This window comes from Uloborus diversus, chromosome 9 (genome assembly GCF_026930045.1).
Source record: "Uloborus diversus isolate 005 chromosome 9, Udiv.v.3.1, whole genome shotgun sequence".
Classification (NCBI taxonomy): domain Eukaryota; kingdom Metazoa; phylum Arthropoda; class Arachnida; order Araneae; family Uloboridae; genus Uloborus; species Uloborus diversus.
The window spans coordinates 112,282,967-112,302,562 of NC_072739.1; the positions used below are offsets into that span (position 1 = coordinate 112,282,967).

General features: G+C 33.7%; 1 protein-coding gene across 1 annotated transcript; it reads right to left on the minus strand.

The window, feature by feature from the left end:
- Positions 1 to 423: 423 nt before the first annotated feature.
- LOC129230714 (eukaryotic translation initiation factor 5B-like) lies at positions 424 to 19,382 on the minus strand. Its single transcript, XM_054865134.1, has 2 exons — positions 19,322 to 19,382; positions 424 to 9,113 (listed from the first exon to the last, which is right to left on the minus strand). The coding sequence occupies exon 2, from the start codon at positions 9,084 to 9,086 to the stop codon at positions 5,400 to 5,402; it is 3,687 nt and encodes a 1,228-aa protein (XP_054721109.1). The 5' UTR covers positions 9,087 to 9,113; positions 19,322 to 19,382; the 3' UTR covers positions 424 to 5,399.
- Positions 19,383 to 19,596: the final 214 nt, after the last annotated feature.

Genomic DNA, 19,596 nt, shown 5'->3' on the forward strand with positions numbered 1-19,596 from the left:
TGTTCTTTCAGAAAAAAAAATACTTTTAAAATTTTGGAAACGACCCCATTATGTAAAGTAGTTTTTTTTTAATACTTTTTCTTTTTTAGTGCAAGACTTTATAAACATCCTGTAGTTTATTGTCACTGTGTTCTAAAAAAGTGAATTCTAGTCCTTCTCCCTCGTCCTTCTATAGAATTAGATAAGAGTGATCCTTCATTGCAAGACTCAGCCTTGTTTCAAAAAACTGAAACTTGACTACAGTATTACATGATTGTTATTTATATCTGAATAAAAATTTGTCGAATTTCTCTCCAGGCACAGGTTTTGGAAGTTCAACCTTGCAGAAACAGTTGAAAAAATATCACTAATATTCTGAAGCAGCAACTTACCCACGGCATTAAGATACTACATTAGCAGAAGAAAAATACACCAATCAATTTTAACTCTTTTTATTACTCTCAAAAATATGTTCATTTACAAATGAACTGCCAACGTGCAAAACGAAAATTATCAAAGGCAAGAATGCAATGTACAAAATAACAGAATTTGGCAACCAATTAATGCAAGAGATGAGAGTGCGCGGAGGAAAATTTTAATTAAAAAATAACACAAATCACCCTAGTCTCACTTTCTAAACAAATGTAACAGTGATAACAACACAAAAATTTTGAGCAAAACCTAGTAAATAATGACATAAGAATCACATAGCATACACAAAACTTCAATGGGCAATTATCGGAGTGATTTTCAGTAACGGTGACTGTTGAAGAAATTAAAAAAAATTTCTAAATTTATAGCGAGCGGAAATAATTTCTATTTGTATGCAACAATGGACTATTCACCTGAAGTCATGCGGGTATTAAACGGCACAGTGGGTACTGTAACAGACGAAAACCCGAATCTCCGCATTTTTGTGGATTTCAAACTCTTCTATTTGAAAAAGAAGTCTTTTGAAAGTTTTCAACTTAAGAATGTTGTAAAAGAATGAAGAACGATTCATTTGGTACAAAATACTCTCTTTATGATCGTATTTTCCTGATTTTGAGCATCTTGGCTCCTCATTAGAAACATGGGGAAAACTCACATTCTCTTTTCATTTGTCCCTTTTCTCAGCATTTTTCATGCAGTCATTAGTCTGCATGAGCCCACGCATGTTCATGATACACATTAATTCTAGTGATTATTAAATAAAACAAATTCCTATAGCATTACTTACACTGAATCAAAATATCCGCAGACAAAAAGTTTACATGGATGTTTTCTGTTTTCATAATTTTATACATTTTCTTTTCTTGCTCTCACTGCATCGTCTATCGGGGATACAAAAAGTGTGCAGGTATAAGCGCAATTTTATGCCTACTCTAAGTGTTCTAGGACTTCTTTAATTATTTTTTTTCTCTTAATCAAGCAAATTAGGTAGTACATGAAGTTTTGGTTGAAATATGCTTTTTGGATTTTTTTGAAATGCAGAAGACTGAAAAATAATGATAGTTAAAAAGTTATAAAAGAGCTACTTGGATTTTTTTTTTTTTTCATGTAATATTAGAAAAACTTAGTTGGTCTGCCTTGTATATTTATTTACCTAATAGGAAAGCTTCATAGATTTAAAAAAGGAAAGACAAAATAAAATTTAGATTTCTCTCTGCAATAATATGTAAAATTTATGAAAAAATTTGGGGGAAAACAATTAAATTTTACAAAAAATTTTTTTTTTTTTTTGAAAAAACCACATGGTTTTTAAAAAAAATCATTTGGTTTAAACCAAAAAACCCTGGATAGTATGATGATGAAAAAAGGTAGCGATCGAATGAGTAAAACATGTTTTTGGACGAATAAACTATTTGCCTCGTGTTCCCCGTTATCGAAATGAGGTCTAAAAGTCTACCAAAATATTTAGAAATGTCGCCAAATTTAGCTATTTGTGGTGAGAAATGGAAGACATTTCACAAGCTTTGTAGATGGGCGGATGTCTTGCCACAAGAAAGCGGCGAAATCACGTCCTCGTGATAACTTCCCATTCCTGGTCAAGTCGTTTACTTTAGCGACTTTTCTAAAATTTCGACGGATAATATGGCTTTCTACAAGGGGGAAGAAGGCAAATAATTTATAAATAAAAAAAAGTCTCACGTCAGTTTGCTCTTTCTATTCCAACCTATCTAAACTATTTTCATTATTACACTGTTAATGAGATTCCCTGGTTAGATGCAATTAAGGCCCTATGTATACGAGCCGACGCATCAGCTTAAGATTAGCCATTTTGGATGGGAGCGCGTGTTTGAGTGGTTGTCTTTTCTGGCGAGTCATCGCGTTTGGCGATTGTTCACTGTGAGTAATTATTAGCGGCACGTGAACTGTTTATTGAATCAAATATTATTTTCGGCAAATTTGGCGAAATTCGAAACTTTGCTGTGGTAACCCTAGCAGCGCAACAATGAAAATCCGATCCAAAATGGCTAAACTTAACTGATGCGTCGACTTATCTATAAAGCGGCTCTAGATGCAATAACTTATTTTTCTACGTTTTTTGGTTTAATTGCAAATACATAATACCAACTAAAGCAGCGAGAAGCAAAGGAATTCACGCAGCAGAAATTTTCAGCAAAACTAGTGTAAAGTTCAAGACATGTAGACTTTTAATTGAAAAGTGTTTTGAAATCAGGCTGCATTGTAACACTTGCCAAGGCTACCATTACCATCTCTGCCACTAAACACGAGACAGTTTGAGTTCCCCCAACCTTTTCTGCTAGTTGCAAATTTTCCATTTTTGGCACTAATATTCCTTTGTTTCTTGGCGCTTCAACTGTTCTTTTCCGATCTTTTGGCTCTAAACTGACGAACCTTAGCGCCAACTTTTAACAACTTTCCAAAACCGCATTGTCAAAAACCACCATTACGAAAATCATTCCAATTTGAATAATGGACTTGCTTTCTGTAAAAATATGAGAATACATTCAACAGAACAAAAAGTTTGAAATGAAACCTTCGAATGAAAACATTAGGAGGGAAATATATCGTGAATCTAACAGACGTCTATGTTTAAAAGGGGGAAAACTTCTAGTAGTATAATTATAGAAGCCGACGGAATTATTCTTTTATATGAATTTTTTCCATATCTTAGAAAATAATAATCATTCGAAGTTAGAATTTTTGGTTAAAATTGAATTGTTAAAACGAACTAAGGAATAAATCTTTTTCAAAGAAAAAAAACGTAAAATTGATACAAATCTTTTTTAGTCATCTGCTTTTACAAGATATTAAATTTACTCTTTTTGTAGAATGCCATTTTCTCAATTGAACAAAGTACAGGAAAATAAATAATTATCACTTTTAAACGGGTTTTTTTCCCCGCAATGCTTGCATTACAAACACGAGGCCTTTTTTTGATAGACATTTGCTAATACGAACAGCGAATATATGCCATATAGACAGACTATGCTAAGCACTCCTGCCATTGTCTGATAAAGCATCTTCTCGTACAAAATAATAATAATAACAATAATAAATTCGAAAAATGTTCTCCAATTTCACCGGCATCTTTGAAAAATTTTCATCCAAAAATTTCATTTACTACAATGTAATAACATGATAAATGAGCTACAGGAAAACATTATAACTAAACAATAAAATGAGAAAATTACACAGAGAAAATAAAAGAAATGCACAAACAAATCAATACCTATTTCAAAATATCAATGTAACTAATAAGTACAGCTTAAAAAAATTTACCCCCGAAGTGCAAAATTAACCTTCTGCCTTCAATAAATTATCAAATTTTAGATGAAATTTTTTTATTCCTCTGGATAGCAGGCAAAAGCTGATTTCCAACTGAAGGGCTACGGGGAAGAACAATCAAAGTTCATTTTTCTAAAAAAACTTTGATTAACTAATGGGAACACGTAGATTATTACACAGTATTTAAGAGAAATATTATTCAGGCAAGAATCATCACAGTGAGTGAGTTTTAAGGGGTCACAGTACCTTTCAAGCAATTTTTTTAAATTTAAGTAAATTCTACTTTTTGTTGAAACCATAACATCTTACTTATTTTGTAATCAATAATTTTTTTAAAAAATTTCAAAATATTGCTTTTTTTTAAAAAAAATTCAAAACATTTAGGAAAATTTCAATTTTTTGAAATCCCTAAGGCTTTTTTGCTTTTAAACTAATATAAAAAAAATCTTTTTGCGAAACGATCACAATCATCATCTCTAAAAATCTGTGCATTCATTTCCTTTTGTGTTTACTAGAAAATTTTCTGTGATCAAATACGGAAAAAATCGTAATTTTTTTCAAAACAATTTGGTTTTTAAAGGTATAACATGCTCTAAACATTTGAATAATTTATAAAATGCTTAACCAATGCACAGTTTTGTTAAATATATTATCTTAATTGCGAAAAGTAATACTTTAAAGCTTATCTTTAATAGAAAAAAATCCTTAGGGATTCTTATGACACGAAAACACAAAAAAACGATCATCGAGAAAAATCAATTTAAGGTTTTCTTTTTGCATAAGAACACATAGCGAGCATGACCTAAAACCATTCATAACTTTTTAAATATTTGAACTAAAGCAATGAAACTTTTCCCCTATGTTTGGACTAGTGTTTAGTTTCGAAATAAGCAATAATTTTTTTTTTGATCGTTTGGTCATTTTTGAGGTACTGTAACCCCTTAACAGGGAAGAACGAGGCTAACTCGGAAAAGATTCGAGGTTTCAAGCTTAAAAGCGCACTGAGGAAAATTTGTGCATGGTGGATTACGATCATTCTTCCCGTGGCCCTTCAACTGCTATTAATAGATCACACACTCATATTAATTATTTCGCTTAGGGCTCAAGACTTCGACAGGAGAAACACTGGGAGCACTTGAGGGGGAAAACACAGGATATGAATGAGATAAAATTTAAGACATTTTTAGGAACACAATTATCAATCTTGATAACTTATATTTAGATAATTTTGCTGATTTAAGCAGATAATTAAAGTTTTAATTTAATTCAATTTAAGATAATTTAGTATCTGATAACTTTAAACTTTGCTGCATTTTTCAAAGTATGAATAATTTAACGGTTTAAGAAGTAATTATATATAAAGCAAATTTTTAAGTACATAAAATTACTTTCAAAAAAAAAAAAAAAAGGAAGAAAAAAAAAACATTTTAAAAGAAAATTGTACATAAGCCAAGTACACATGTGTCAAAGAATGATTTGTACAAATGCACAATGATAAGTTTCTGAACGAAAACCTCAAAAATTAGAAAGGAAAAGAAAAAAGGTGCGTTTAACTAAACATGCAATTAATCAAACCACAATCTTGGACTATACCAATTCCATTAGAGAATTCTACCAAATCGGTGAATAAAAAACAAACTACATTAAAAGCTCATTTTGGTCCTGAAGTACTTGTATCACAAAAATCACACGATATGAAGCAATTTCTTCAGTTCGACAATAAGTTGCCAATCGGATGCCTGCAATTCTTCGCGGTAATGTTCTTTGCATACATCGATAGATTGACGAGTTATGCGACTGACCAATATGTCTTCGTCATCAAAATGCTTCCCGTACATTTTAGGCGATTCTCCTTGTTTAGGCTCTATAGTAATGCATACTTCTTGGCCTTTTTTGGCACTATTTACCTGCTTACGGTTGAGTTCAATACTCGTAACTGTTCCAATTTCAACAATGTCCTTGGACGGCACGCAAAGTGGAGTACCTTCCTTGAGAATCCCGGCTTCAACAGCAACGCCAAGAATAATGGGATCTTTGGGGCTGAAGATAAACTCTGGAAGGACTTTCACTTTGCAAGGAAACACCAAAGAGCGCTTAATTTCATCTCGCCTCTTCAGCAACAGTTCATCTCTGAACTTGACGTACATATCAAATAAATGGTAAATGATATCAGCGTGGAATACATGAACTCCAAGGCTGTCGGCTAACTCCTGAGCATCCCTTTCGATTTTCACATCAAAAGCTAGAATGCACGCATACTGGACATCATGCTCGAGCATTATCGAAGCTTTCATGACATCTTTCTTGACGACAGGGCCTATTTTGACCGCGAAATACGGTATGTCCGACTGCTTTAGGAATTCCAACAAAGCTTCTAATGAACCTAATGTGGAGGCTTGCACATAAACTCCTCTTTCTGAGGTCTTCACAGAATTCATGTACTCCCGAAACAGCACGAGTAATTCCTTTTTAAGCTGCTCTACTTTTGAAAGATTATCGGCAACAAGCAAGGGTAAGCCAGCAATACTTTTGTCTAAATCTTTGCCAGTAATTTTAACACCCTGCGCACCCTCAACACATCGATATTCCTTATACGGATTTTTTACCCTGAGTTCTTTCAATGGTTGCGGCATCAAAAGAGAACGGATTTGAGTCACATAAGGTCCATCGTGACCGGCGAGGACAATAGTGTCACCTTCACGCAAACGACCATTGACTAGTATGACATCAATTGTGGTGCCGAGACCAGGAATAGCTTTAACTTCTAAAACCGTAGCTTCCAACTCCTTAGAAAATGTCAACTGTTTATGCATCATTGATTGAGTATATTGGGCTACAAGGGCCAACATATTACCCATTCCATCGCCAGTGATTGCAGATGTTGGAACCATCGAAACATAAGAGCGTGGGTCGGTGTTTTCGTAAAATAATGCAGCATTTAAACATTGATTAGCAAACTGCAAAACTACGTCTTGGCATCGTTTCTTAAATTCCATCAGGGTAGCTGGCGATTGGGATTCTATTGTAATTCTAATGTCACCGTCCTTTGAGCTTTTCCAACCATATAATCTATCGATTTTGTTTAGAACAACAATAAAAGGAATCTTCCCCCTTTTCAGAAGATTAATGGATTCAATTGTTTGAGGTTCTAGACCATGCATAATATCTACAACTAAAATAGCTATATCACAGATAGATGAGCCTCTTGACCTCAAATTACTGAACGACTCATGACCGGGAGTATCAATCACTAAAAGGCCGGGAATCTTCATTTCGAACGAAGAGGAATTTTGAACCATTTTACACTTTTCTCTCAAAGCTTCCCGAGGAATCATAGTAGCACCAATTTGTTGGGTTATTCCACCAGCTTCAGAATCTTGCACATGAGTTTTTCTTATGTAATCAAGTATTTTCGTTTTACCGGTGTCGACATGGCCTAGCACGCAAACAACTGGCGATCTTAATTTAACATATTTACTTTCAGAATGCAAAATATTTGTACTATTTAAATGATCAGTGAGATTGCTCTTTTCAGTAGAATTCGTTGGGTTAATTATTTCTCTATCTGGTGTATAATCACCGGATGGCTCGTCTAAATCTAGTATATCAGACTCTTCAGAGCAACTTAGATGGCCTGATTCTGCTGTTAAAGCAGAAGATCCTTCAATAGAGCTGAATTCCCAAGAGTCTTTTGACTCGAAGCTGCTAGGCAAGTCACTTACAGTGTATTTGCCAGATTCTTGAGAGGATAAAGACTCCGACTTCTTCCTTTCAAATGCAATTGTATCCCCATTTTGACTTGATTGTACGGAATCATGTCGCTTTCTATTCAAACTTTTATCATTTCCTAAACGTGGCCCATGAGGTTTTTTCTCGCCAACATCAGGTATATTAATACCTTGTTGCCGTAAATGAGCAAGAGTAACTTCCATTCGAGCTCGGGATTGCTTTTGGGACTTAGACAAATACCTTCCCTCCGATTTCAATTTTTCTTTTCGCTCTTTCTCTTTTAATTTCTTTTTTGTTTTCTTTTCAAGCTCTAATCGTTGTTTTTCAAGGCGTGCAAGTTCAGCTTCCTCGGCGGCTTTCCGTTTAGCTTCCTCCTCCTTCCTCAACCGATCTTCGTCTTCTTTATGCTTTTTCAATGCTTCTTGAATTATTTGAAGTTGTTTCTTACTTAGTCGTTTAGCGTCTTTCTTTTCATCTTTTCCAGAAACTTTCTTCTGCACATTAGAGCTTACATCTACTACTTTAGAAGCTTCACTATTCTTTTCACATGAGTTAGAGTTTTCCTCGGAACTTTCTGAATTAATACTTTCAAGTTTTCGTAATTTTTGTCGAACACGTTTTGCTTTCTTTTTGCTCAGTGATTGCAAACTTACATTTTGACTATCCAAATCATTATCAGCAACTGCTGTTTCTGACTTGCATATTTGCGCAGTTTCAGTTTCTTCATTTTTCGAAAACGAATAATCACAAGAGGCAACAAGAGTAGCTTCAAGATTCTTCTCGGAATTTGTAACATATTGGCAACTGGTTTCATTTTTCAAGGAATACTGCAATTTTTTGGCACTTTTTGCACGACCAGAACCTCTTTTTTGCTGTGATTTTGATACGTTGTCGTCGTCAATACCCAACTCTTTCAAAATCTTCTCCAGCTCTTCATCTAATTCTTGCTTTACTGCCTTTTTCTTATGCCTTCTGGCCGATTTATTTTTGACGCAAGTACTGCTATGATAACTATCACTATTTTCCGGCTTCAGCTGGTTTTGCTCCCCACTTTCTTCCCCAAGAACTGATTTCTCCAGCACCATGTCTTCTTCCGGATCATTTGCCAAAAAATTGAAGCTTACTTTCGAGGCTTCAAGATCTAATGTAATTTCTTTCAAAGTTGTACTAGATGGCACATCCAAAGTCTCACTTGAACTAATTCCACTAGTTGAAGCCGAGCATTCGGATTCACCATTCTCTTTCAACCCGGGCAACTGGAATTCAAAATCGCCAGCACCAGATGAACTCGAGATTTCGGGAGGTTCCTCCACCTCAAGGGAATCGGAATTCTTTTCAACCATTTCTGGAGCAAGCTTCTGGACATGACTTTTCCAAAAACTGGTATGATTATTTTTTCCTCCGTCGGAAGTCGAACTGTCATCTGCAGCCAGATTAAAATTTTTGCCAGAGTTACAACGTGACCGTGGTAGCTTAACTTCATTTTCGCCATCAGAATTTTTCCTAGTGTGTTTCTTCTTCTGGACAATGCAAAAATTATCAGAAGTCAAAAAGTCTGTTCTGACTTCGTTGGAGTTGCCTTCGTCGTCGGAGATAACATGGTAATTCTGATTCACCTCCTTTAGCTTCCTCGTCCTTCCCATTGAGGTCTCGTCGCATGAGTGGCAGTTCTGAAAAATAAATTAAAGTAATAAATGAAACAAAAAAAAAAAAGTAATTTGTACTAGTAGACAATAATCATCAGATAAATAATAGCCGATGATCGAGTAACCCGCGTGTTTAATTCAACAATGAAACTAGCGCCACGGCATGATAATTTGAGAATATGTTTTTGTAATGTTTAACGCGCAGAGAAAGGCTTTATTTGTGACAAGGCTGAACTCGATCCGGTCATTTAACTATTTTACTGGTAAGACTGTGCCATTTTAGGGGAATGAAGAAACGAAAAAGCGATCAAGAATGACCGCTACCTACTGGAGTTGAGGGTTCATCCACTGGAGTTAGGGTTAAATTTCAAACGTTCAAAATATCATCGAACAGGCAATGGCTTCGTTCAAACGTAGAAGAGGAGAAGCCATTTTCACCCGTCATACCTTGACGAGCGAATTTCTAGTAATATAATAAATTTACTGGGCCAAAGGGGGGACCGTTAAGAATTTTGAAAGTTTTTTTTTTTTTTTTTTTTAAATAATTTAGAGACTTAACAACAACTAACGAATAAAAAACAACTAACATAATTAATCAACTAAGTGTTTATTGCTTTAAAAGCTAGCAGTTTTTCAAAAAATATGCAGATACCAATAAATTTATGAAGCACTAAAATTAAACTAACAATACATAAATTAAATAAATAATTTATCACAATAAATAAGAATATTAGCCGAGCCTGCCATAAATAACTTCTACTCTTTCAAATGATTGAAATATATATTAGCATAATGTCAAAAGATTGAGGTCTCAGTCACTTGATAAAGTTTAACCTAAAATAAGTAATCAACAAAAATAATGTGATCCCCAAAATTTTAAGAAAGATTACATAAAAATTATTTTTTAAATCGTAAATTTGCGTAATTTTTAACATTTTTTGACTTACAATTTAAAAAATAAATAAATAAAATAATAATAATCAAGAAAAACAAATGAAAATTCCATGATTTTTCATGTTTTATCGCAATTCTAAACGTCCTTAATTCACTTATTAGACCAATTTTATTTTCAAGATTTTTATAAATTTAGGATAAAACACTGGTGAAACTTAATAATTTTAAAAGTGATATTGGTTTGAACCGACTCGGATGCAAATGGATTGAAGTTTTCGAGTGGGCATTTTTTTAAATCTTTTTTCTTATAATATAAATAAATAAATAAATAAATAAATAAATATATATATATATATATATATATATATATATATATATATATATATATATATATATATATATACAGTGAATTCGCGATGACTCGAATCTAAATGGACTATAAGAACAAATTTAAACACTAGTTACCAATAATAAAAAAAATACTCACTAAAGATGCTATTAAATCAATTTTGAACTAATAAATGCATCATTCCGATGAAAAAAAAAACATGTAAAACTTTTTTTTAGTTTAGTGCGCTTGAAAATGCCTAGTTCTTTTAATTCCATAACGAATGAAGTTTTACAACTACTTAAATAGTAAGGTATTCGCATTTTTACAATTTTAATCAATGTTTTGGAATATTTGATGGTAAATTTGTTTTTACAGTTAAAGACCGATATTGCAAAATGTTTAACCACAAACCATACCTATATCCAACTATGATTTTTTCTGGTGATTTGGACAGAAGTTTGAAGCTAAAGAGCATATTCTGTAGTGTTTTTAAAAACTCATGCATTTAAGGCAGGGGTTCCCAACCTGTGGGTCGCGAAGCAGTTTTCAGGGGATCGCGACATTATCCCTAGATTTAAAAATTTATCATTTCATAGTTTAAAAATAAAAATACAAAAGGGAAAAACAGCATCATTTTAGAGTTGCATCAATATTTGAGTGTGATGATGAATTCAAGAGTACGGCAACGGGGATGCAGAAACTACCCCTCCCCTTTCCTCTCTCACACCAAAGTTCCTGATCCCCCATTATATCCTCCAAGATTATTTAAAACTTTGGTTTAAGGACTTCAATCTCTAAAAATTTCCGCGGAAGAGTGCCGAATTCACTTCCGTCTCACATCATTCAAAATCGTGTCCAATTTTGGAACTTCAATTTCGAATAATTTCTGTGAGCTTCTCCAAATCCCAACTTTTATCCTGAAAGACGGCCTGTATAGTTGCTTTTTTAAGGCTTAACTTTGAAAATATTATAGGAAGAGCGCCGAACACCATCTCGTATCCTAACTTAATCAAAAATAGCTAAGAAATGGGTTTTTATGATTTCAATTTCGAAAAAATAATACAGTTCAGTGCCTACTGTCCCCCTTCACTACATCATTAAAACTCTTCTAAAATTTTGTTTTCGAAACTTTAATTCCGAAAAAATTTCAGGGGAGAGGCTTTGAATCCAAACCTTTTCCTAACGTTTACACAGATGGCCTGTGACAGCGTTTTTAGAACCTCAAATTCAAAAATTTTCAGGGGAAAGATCGCCTGAATCTCTTTTCTTCTCTTCATGGGTGCCACTCTAAAAAATTGGCCAGGACTGAAAAGCGCGTGGCTCCATTTCGCGACACCAAAACGTTAGCGCTTAGTTTGATGTTTTAGACATATATAATGCTAATTTTTGATGCTGTAACTACATAGGAAAACCAAATTGGAAGATTAAGTAAAAATTAAAACCTAAAATAAAAAAAAATAACATATCATTGTCCAAGATTTTTTGGAGGTAAAAGCAGAAAAAGAACTTAATAATAAAATACACTAAAAAACTTACTATTTGCTACAGCAGAAAAAAAGTTTCAGATTTTATAGTTCATATTTCATACAAAAAAATAGTAGTTAAAGAAAATTCAGGTATGAGATTCTTGGCTATAAGATGCATTGTGATAAAAACTTTAATAAAATTTTCCAGATTAAGATAAGAATGGTTGGAATCAACAGATTGAGTAACTTATTTATAGGACTCGACCGATGCATCGGCCTGGCCGATGCATCGGCGCCGATTTTTCAACAATTTAGCCATCGGTATCGGCATCGGCGGCCGATGCTAACTTGCGGAAAACATCGGCCCATCGGCCTTAAAAAACATCGAAAAGCCGATGGAATTGGCCGATGTTTTTGAAAAAAAAGGACCTTTGCTGTTTTACTTTTTAATACAAAATAAATGGAGTTGTTTTCATGTAAAATTATTTACTTAAATTTCAGTATGAATTTCTATTTTTAGTCATCCCCAGAAGAGTTTTTAATACTACATTCAGGTACCAAACAAGTTAATTATTGCGTTGTTTCTTGCAGCAGGATGTACGTATGTATCTGTCATAAGTCATAACTCAAAAATGATAATCTGCAGAAGGTTAAAGTTTCGTATGTGGGGTCTGCAGACGTTCCAGTTGTGCACTTCCCTTTTTGTTTTCGATCGGGTGTTCTGAAAAGCCTGTTTACCTCATTTTTTGTGGCTATTAATTACTTATTTCAATGCAAAACTAACATAGCGTCTCAGACTGACGATCATTTGGTGATATATTGCCGAATTGGAGACTATGGAAACAAATATGAGATGGCGAAACCGATTTTTGTGTCATTTTATTAGATTCCCGTTGAACCGACGATAATTTTTAATTTTTCGATATTTGTAATATGAATCACAGTAATGCAGTCTTTTCTGTATCGCTCCGGCGGAGTTACAAGTTTGGGACCCGTCGAAATACATTTTGGGGATCACAGAAGTTGTAAAACATTTATCATTCGCATTTTTGTAACTCCTTCGGTGGCCCTATGGTTATGGGGCCTCTCGCGCAATTGCAACATTTGCTATATTTTAAATCCGCCATTGAACGTCAAAACAAACTCGGGTGCAAGTTTTGAAAGGATTTTCTGCTCAATGTTTATGATTATTTTGAACTCTATTTTTACGACTATTTTTTGAATTTCCGAGAACACTTGCGTGCCCCTCCTCCCACTCCCTCATTTTCTGAAATTAAACTCTAGTTGTTCTTCTGAGTTGTTTAAAACTAACACCATTCATAAAATTGAAGATTTTTTTTTTCAAACTTTATCTATTGTTTAGAAAGAATTTAGGGCATTAATGTAAGAAATTGATTAAAGACGTTTTGAATGGTGACATAATTCGGAAATCAAAGGGATTTTTGATTTTTTTTTTTTTTTTTTTTCAGAAGTGCTGAAGTAGATTCAGAAACTCTTCCGAGGCGTTGGTGGTAGCTGTTCTGTACTAAAAAAAATGAGGCAGAGGTTGAGGCCGAAGTGTAATTTACTCAAAAATCAAAGGGTGACCCCCCTAACCCTACCTCGTCGTTTCAAGCATTTCTTAAATATTTAGCGATTATTTATTTTGGTCAAGAAATGTCATTTTATATAATATCTCATACTTATTTCACCTATATTTCGAAAATTGCCATCTTTTTTGCATCATTAATAGCGACTGATTTTTTTTTCTGTTGTAAGTAACTATTTTTATGTATTTATATAAAATCAATGAATAAGTTATTTTCGTTTTTTATAGAAAAGTTTCAAGGATTTTCTATTATGCAATTTTTTAAATTTCAGAAAATTATTGTTAAATTGAAAAATTTAATTTGAACTTGTTTGTAAAGCTTCATAAAATATTAAACAATCAAATTGTTCAATACTATGTGTGCAAACATCAGATCAAGTAGTATATGTATTCAGTTATTAACTTGGTGTAAATATTGAGTTTGTTTATTGTACCTGCGTTTTAAGAACCTTGCTCTTTTCATGGCTATTTTTTTTTTTTTCAGCAAAATGTATGTCACTGTTATAGCTTTTATGAAAAATGCAAACTTTTCTATTCATAAATTTTAAATAAGTATAAAAATATTCCTATTTTGATTTAATATTGTAATTTATCTGTTACCTTTTTTGTTTAATTTGATGACTAAAAAATGTCTACGTGCAATCTTTCCACTTTAATTGCGTAATTTGTTGACGGTTTCATAGTTGTATTCTTATTATTATTATTTTTTTTTTTGAATGATTAAACAACGTAATTTAATTTTTTTTAACTATGTTTAGGGTACCTAAATCCATACATTATTACAACATTACTGAAATCTTAGTTTTATGCTCAATTTAAAACAAAAAAAAAAAACAAATCAGTTGGTTATTAAACAGTCTCTTTGTTTTTTCTTCCTTCTTTTTTTGGCTATTGTTCTTTCTCTTTCATCATACAGCAGTCGAAAAAGGAGAAGCATAACTACACCCTATACAGATTGTACGTAGTACGATTCAAAAGTTCGGGGACAAGCTGTATAAAATCTTACCCATAATGGCTCACATTACCGAAGCACATCCACCTTCAAAAGATTGCCTTAAGGGACTATGTACTTCTGCCAGTGTTCATATAACTTTTGGAAACACTCCTTGAAGTCACTTTTCGCTACCTTCTATGATGCAGCTTCATCTTCTCCTGACAGAAAAAAGCGGCGTCTATGCAAATGTTTTTTTGCTGGGAACAGGTAAAAGTCACACGGAGCTAAGTCCGACGAAACGTTATGTTATTTGTTTGTCATATCAGAGTATTGACCAATCGAACCGTGCATCCTCAACATGAAAGTCGCCTTCTTCCCCACGATGAAGTTAAAGCAGCAGCGCAGGAGGCCTTACAGGAATTTGCGAAAAATGGCTCCAGGAGTGCTTCTAAAAGCTATACGAACGTTGACAGAAGTGCATAATCGTTCAAGGTGACTATTTTGTAGATAGATATATGCTTCGGTAATGTGAACTATTCAGGGTAAGGTTTTATACAACTTGACCTCGAACTTTTAGATCATACTACGTACGTATGAGTTTTCAATTTACTATTTCATTACGTTTTTGAGTGATGCAAGTTTACGCGCATGAAGACATCACAAGAGAATTTGCGATAATTAACTGAGGAGGCGTTCAACATGGATATTTGGTTATCTATATATTCTTAGGTACATATGTATGTACAGATGTGCCGAAAAAACTTCTGAAGTATAAATTTGGTGATAGTAAAATAGAAATTTAGGTCGAAATCTGATTTTTTTTTTTTTTTGTGATTACAATTCTTTATTCGTAGAAAGGAAGAAAAGTGAAATGAATCAATGATCCTTTAAATCCCTGACAATCTTATCAATTTATTTCTGTTTGATTTTTTTTTTTTTTTTTGTTTTTGTTTTTTGCCATCGGCCAACGGCATCGGCCATCGGCAATCGGCCATTTGGAGGAAAACAATCGGCCATCGGCCATCGGCCATCTTTGAACAATCGGCCAACAATCGGCATCGGCCCATCGGCCAAAAAATGCCATCGGTCGAGCCCTACTTATTTAATTATTTTTTGGAAAAAAAAACAGTTTATCTTTTTAACTTTAGCACATGGGCCAGTTTTTTGTCCTCAGAAGAATAAGACCTTTTTTGAGAGTGAGAGATTCAAAAGTAAAGATTTTTTTTCATCTATAAAAATGATTTTGAACATGGGAAAAAAAATTCGATGTCCGAAATTTTTGAAAAGACGGAATTCCGTCCCTTGGACGGAAGTGTGGCAGCCATGCTTCTCTTAATTTCAACAAAGACGGTCTACAATTGAGCTTATTTTAGGCATTTCAATTTCTTTTTCGAAAAAATAGAGAGCATCCCCGTTCCTCCTCCCCCCCCCCCCCTACCGTTAAAATCGTCTCAAACTTCATTTTTAGGACTTCAACTTCAAAAAATTTCAAAGGCAGAATCTCCGAGCTTAAACCGTTCATAAAAGTCCCTGAACCTCTCCTCCTTCAAACATCACTAGAGATCGTGCAAACTGCAATTTTCGAACTACATTTTTGAAAATGTTCCGGGGAAGGACCTCCGCGAATGTTACACCTATGGCTCTATAGTTGGGGCAAACCTAACCTGGCAGCACTGTGAAGGCGCTGCCAGGTTAGGTTTGTCCAAACTATAGGTTCATGTTGTTAGTTCTCCTTCTCCGCTTACGTAACACAGTTCTCTTACTTTGATTGTGCGAATGCTATTAATGACACCCCGCACATTCCAACCAAAAATCTGGACACTCTCTTGCTATATATACTTTTGAAAAAAAACTGAAGGGCTGCCAAACGCTCTCCAATGAATTTTTGATATTGCAATGGCAAATTTGATATTGCAAAATATCTTCATTCACTCCAATGAAAATTGGACACGCTAAGAATATATTAGATTTTTATGACCTCAGCTCCTCCGAAAACAAAATCCTGTGTTCTCCTCTGCTAGGACGCAAGAATTTTGAAAGTGTCAAAGTGTATGTTTAACTTTAATAGTGACTCTCTGTTTTTCTATTTCTACAATCATTGTGTGTAACCTCCAATAAATATAAAATAGGGGAAACATAGGGGGTCGCGGGTTGTTTAGTTGGTGAAAAAGGGGTCGCGACTTGAAAAAGGTTGGGAACCAGATTTAAGGGATAAAACCAAAATCAAAGTATTTGAAAACAAAATCAAAATAAATCTCTATCGAAAACCCCAAGACCTTCGGGAGAATCCCAGGATTTGGCAGCGCTATCAAACAGCATCAATACCCTTACAAATTATTGATTTGAGGGAATGGGGTAGTTTCCTAAATTTTAAAAGTATTTTTTTCTGAAAGAGCATGCTTAAAAAACAAAGGATCTGACCATTTTTTAAAGAATTTGACAAAGTTTAATATTTTCAAAAAATTATTTCAATCAGTGCGCAGATTCAATTTTTTACGCTTGTGCACATGACATCACAAGTGATGAAATGCCACTCACTGACGCCATTAGAGCAGAGCGCAATATTTAATTCGCATCTTTACTCACTGTACTGGCTTACAAACGATATGTTTCATAGCAAGCGTAGAGCGCAATATTTAATTCGCTTCTGAATTATCATAACCTGGAAACGCGGTAGACAGCAAGCGTCAGTATTCAGCACGCCAGTGGACTACGTGCCAAAGTTCATCACTTGTGACATCATAAAGACCATGCCTTGTTTGAAACACCGGACATTTTAAAATAATAATTAAAAATTAAACGTTTTGAAAATAAAAGATTTTTCTCGCTCCATGTTTTTTTTTTGCTCATTCTATCAACTTCAGTGACTAAAAGTTTGACTGATGGAAACAACACTATTATCAAACTCTTGAAAAGTTAAAACTAACCTTATACACGCATCTCTTAAATAGTAAGGAGACCTAAAGTAACCTTTGGCGTAAATAAATTCCATGATGGACAAGGCGATAAAACACTGGACGTGCCTAAACTGTGCCCGTTCAAACGAAATTCGAGAGCACACGTAAAAATATACTGGCAAAAAACCGTAGCAGTTGCTGAACTTATGATCCAATACTTTATATACACGTCCTTGTTTTACGATGCCCATTGCGTACACATGCCCATAAAGTACATCGTTCATAATCATATTCAGTTCCCCAGCGGGTTCTGGAGCAGTGAATGAATCTGTAATGTGTAGCGAGAAACAAAGTTAAATAATTAAATAGCATCCTTTTTTTCAGATGGGATTTCCCCACTAGTTTTATTGGCGAATAAAAACAAAATCGGTATATCGCGGTGTTGATAAATTATTGGATCAGGATAAAACAGTTTCAACTGAATGGGGGGGGGGGGAGAAAAGAGTAATTTAATTCTGGAACAGAAAAATATTGCACAAGATAGGTGAAAATAAACAAAATGTATTACTTTATAGACTACTAGTGGTACCCGCACGGCTTCGTCCGTAGTAGAAAACTAATAGGTCTTTTGATTCGGCTGTATATTTACAAATAATGGATGATGAATTTCCCGCCAATTTGCTGTATTCCTTTGCTCGCCAATGGGTACGGTTCCACGTTATGATTTGTAATTTTCTCTTCCACGCTATGATAATTTACTGGGTAAAATGTTCTTAAAATTGGAGTAGAAAAGAACAAAATCGAATTTTCGAAAAATCGCTTCGGGTGCACACCCCCATGGTGAAAACTAACTTTGTGCCACATTTCATGAAAATCGGCCGAACGGTCCAGGCGCTATGTGCGTCACAGAGATCCTGACAGATATCTAGACAGACTTTCAGCTTTATTATTAGTAAAGAAATCACACTCTAGAACTACTCTGAAAGAATACACTGTTTTTTATGCCACCACTGTTGAATCGACTTGTTACTATACAATAAAAAATTAAAATAATTGAAGCCAACTTAAAATTATTTTTCGTTTTCCTAATAATACCATCGATTATAATTTTAATGTAAAAGGAAAAACTAGAGCAGCAAAGCCATGAATATCGTTTCAAATTCGCACTCCAGAATTACTCTAAAATCACAGAAGGTTTTTATTCCACCACTATTGAACTCATTTTTCCTCTAAATAAAGGGAAAATAAATGACTTGTTACGCTATTTACAATAAACAATGAAAACAATTTAAATAACTTAAAAATTATTTTTCGTTTTCCTAATAATACCATCGCAATATAATACATTCGAATCAAAGGGACCTTTAAAATTCATTCATCTTAACAATATTTCGTCTTACTCAAAAAAAAAAAAAAATTCTTTCACTTTTAAATAAATCCTATGCAAGTAAAAGAGGATATAATGGGGTTGTTTCCTTCAGTCAAAAGTAGTACTTTTAATCACTGAAATTGATAGAAAAGCAAAAAAAAAAAAAAAAAAAAACATGGACCAGAAAATTCTTTCATTTTTCCAACAGTTAATTTTAATTATTTTTTTTAAATGTCCGATTTTTCAAACAAGGCGTGGTCTTGATGACGTCACAAATGATGCATTTTGGCGCATCTTTCTACCGCGTTTCCATGTTATGATAATCAAGAAGCGAATTAAAATTGCGCTCTACGCTTGCTATCAACCATATCGTTGCCAATACACGTGAGTAAAGATTCGAATTAAATATTTTGCTCTGTGAATGGCAACACAGAATGGCATTTCATCATTTGTGATGTCATCGGCAAGAAATATAAACAATAAAAGCACACCAATTTAGGTAATTTTTTTTAAATATTAAATTTAAACAAATTATTTAGAAAATGGTTAGATCCTAGTTTTTAAGGATGCTCTTTCAGAAAAAAATACTTTTAAAATTTTGGAAACGACCCCATTCAAGAGTTGTATGGTTCTGTAACTTAAATAATTAACAACTTTCATTAAATTAACTCTATAAACACATAGATGCTGTTTTCTTCTGCATACCTATGGGCAATAACTTCATTTGACAAGAAAATAAATGCACATAATTACCCGAAAATAATAGACGTTAATTTTTAGACCCCAGCACACAGCACAGACAGGAACCACATGCGTTAACTATTTCTGTCAGATTCGGATGAAAATGATCGTGATAAACTAAGGGGAAATACTTTGTTTACTAATATCTTGCATATCTAATCAAGTTACAAAAGTTTTGGTTCACTTATCTCCGCACGATAAAAATACATTGATAAGAAAGCTAAAACAAAACTTATAAAGCAAGATGAAGAAAATTCAATACTTTTTTTTTCTTTTGAAGTCGAAAT

What these genes read in the sequence shown, in the direction of transcription:
- LOC129230714 (XM_054865134.1), bottom strand. Translation starts at nt 9,086, where the DNA reads ATGGGAAGGACGAGGAAGCTAAAGGAGGTGAATCAGAATTACCATGTT.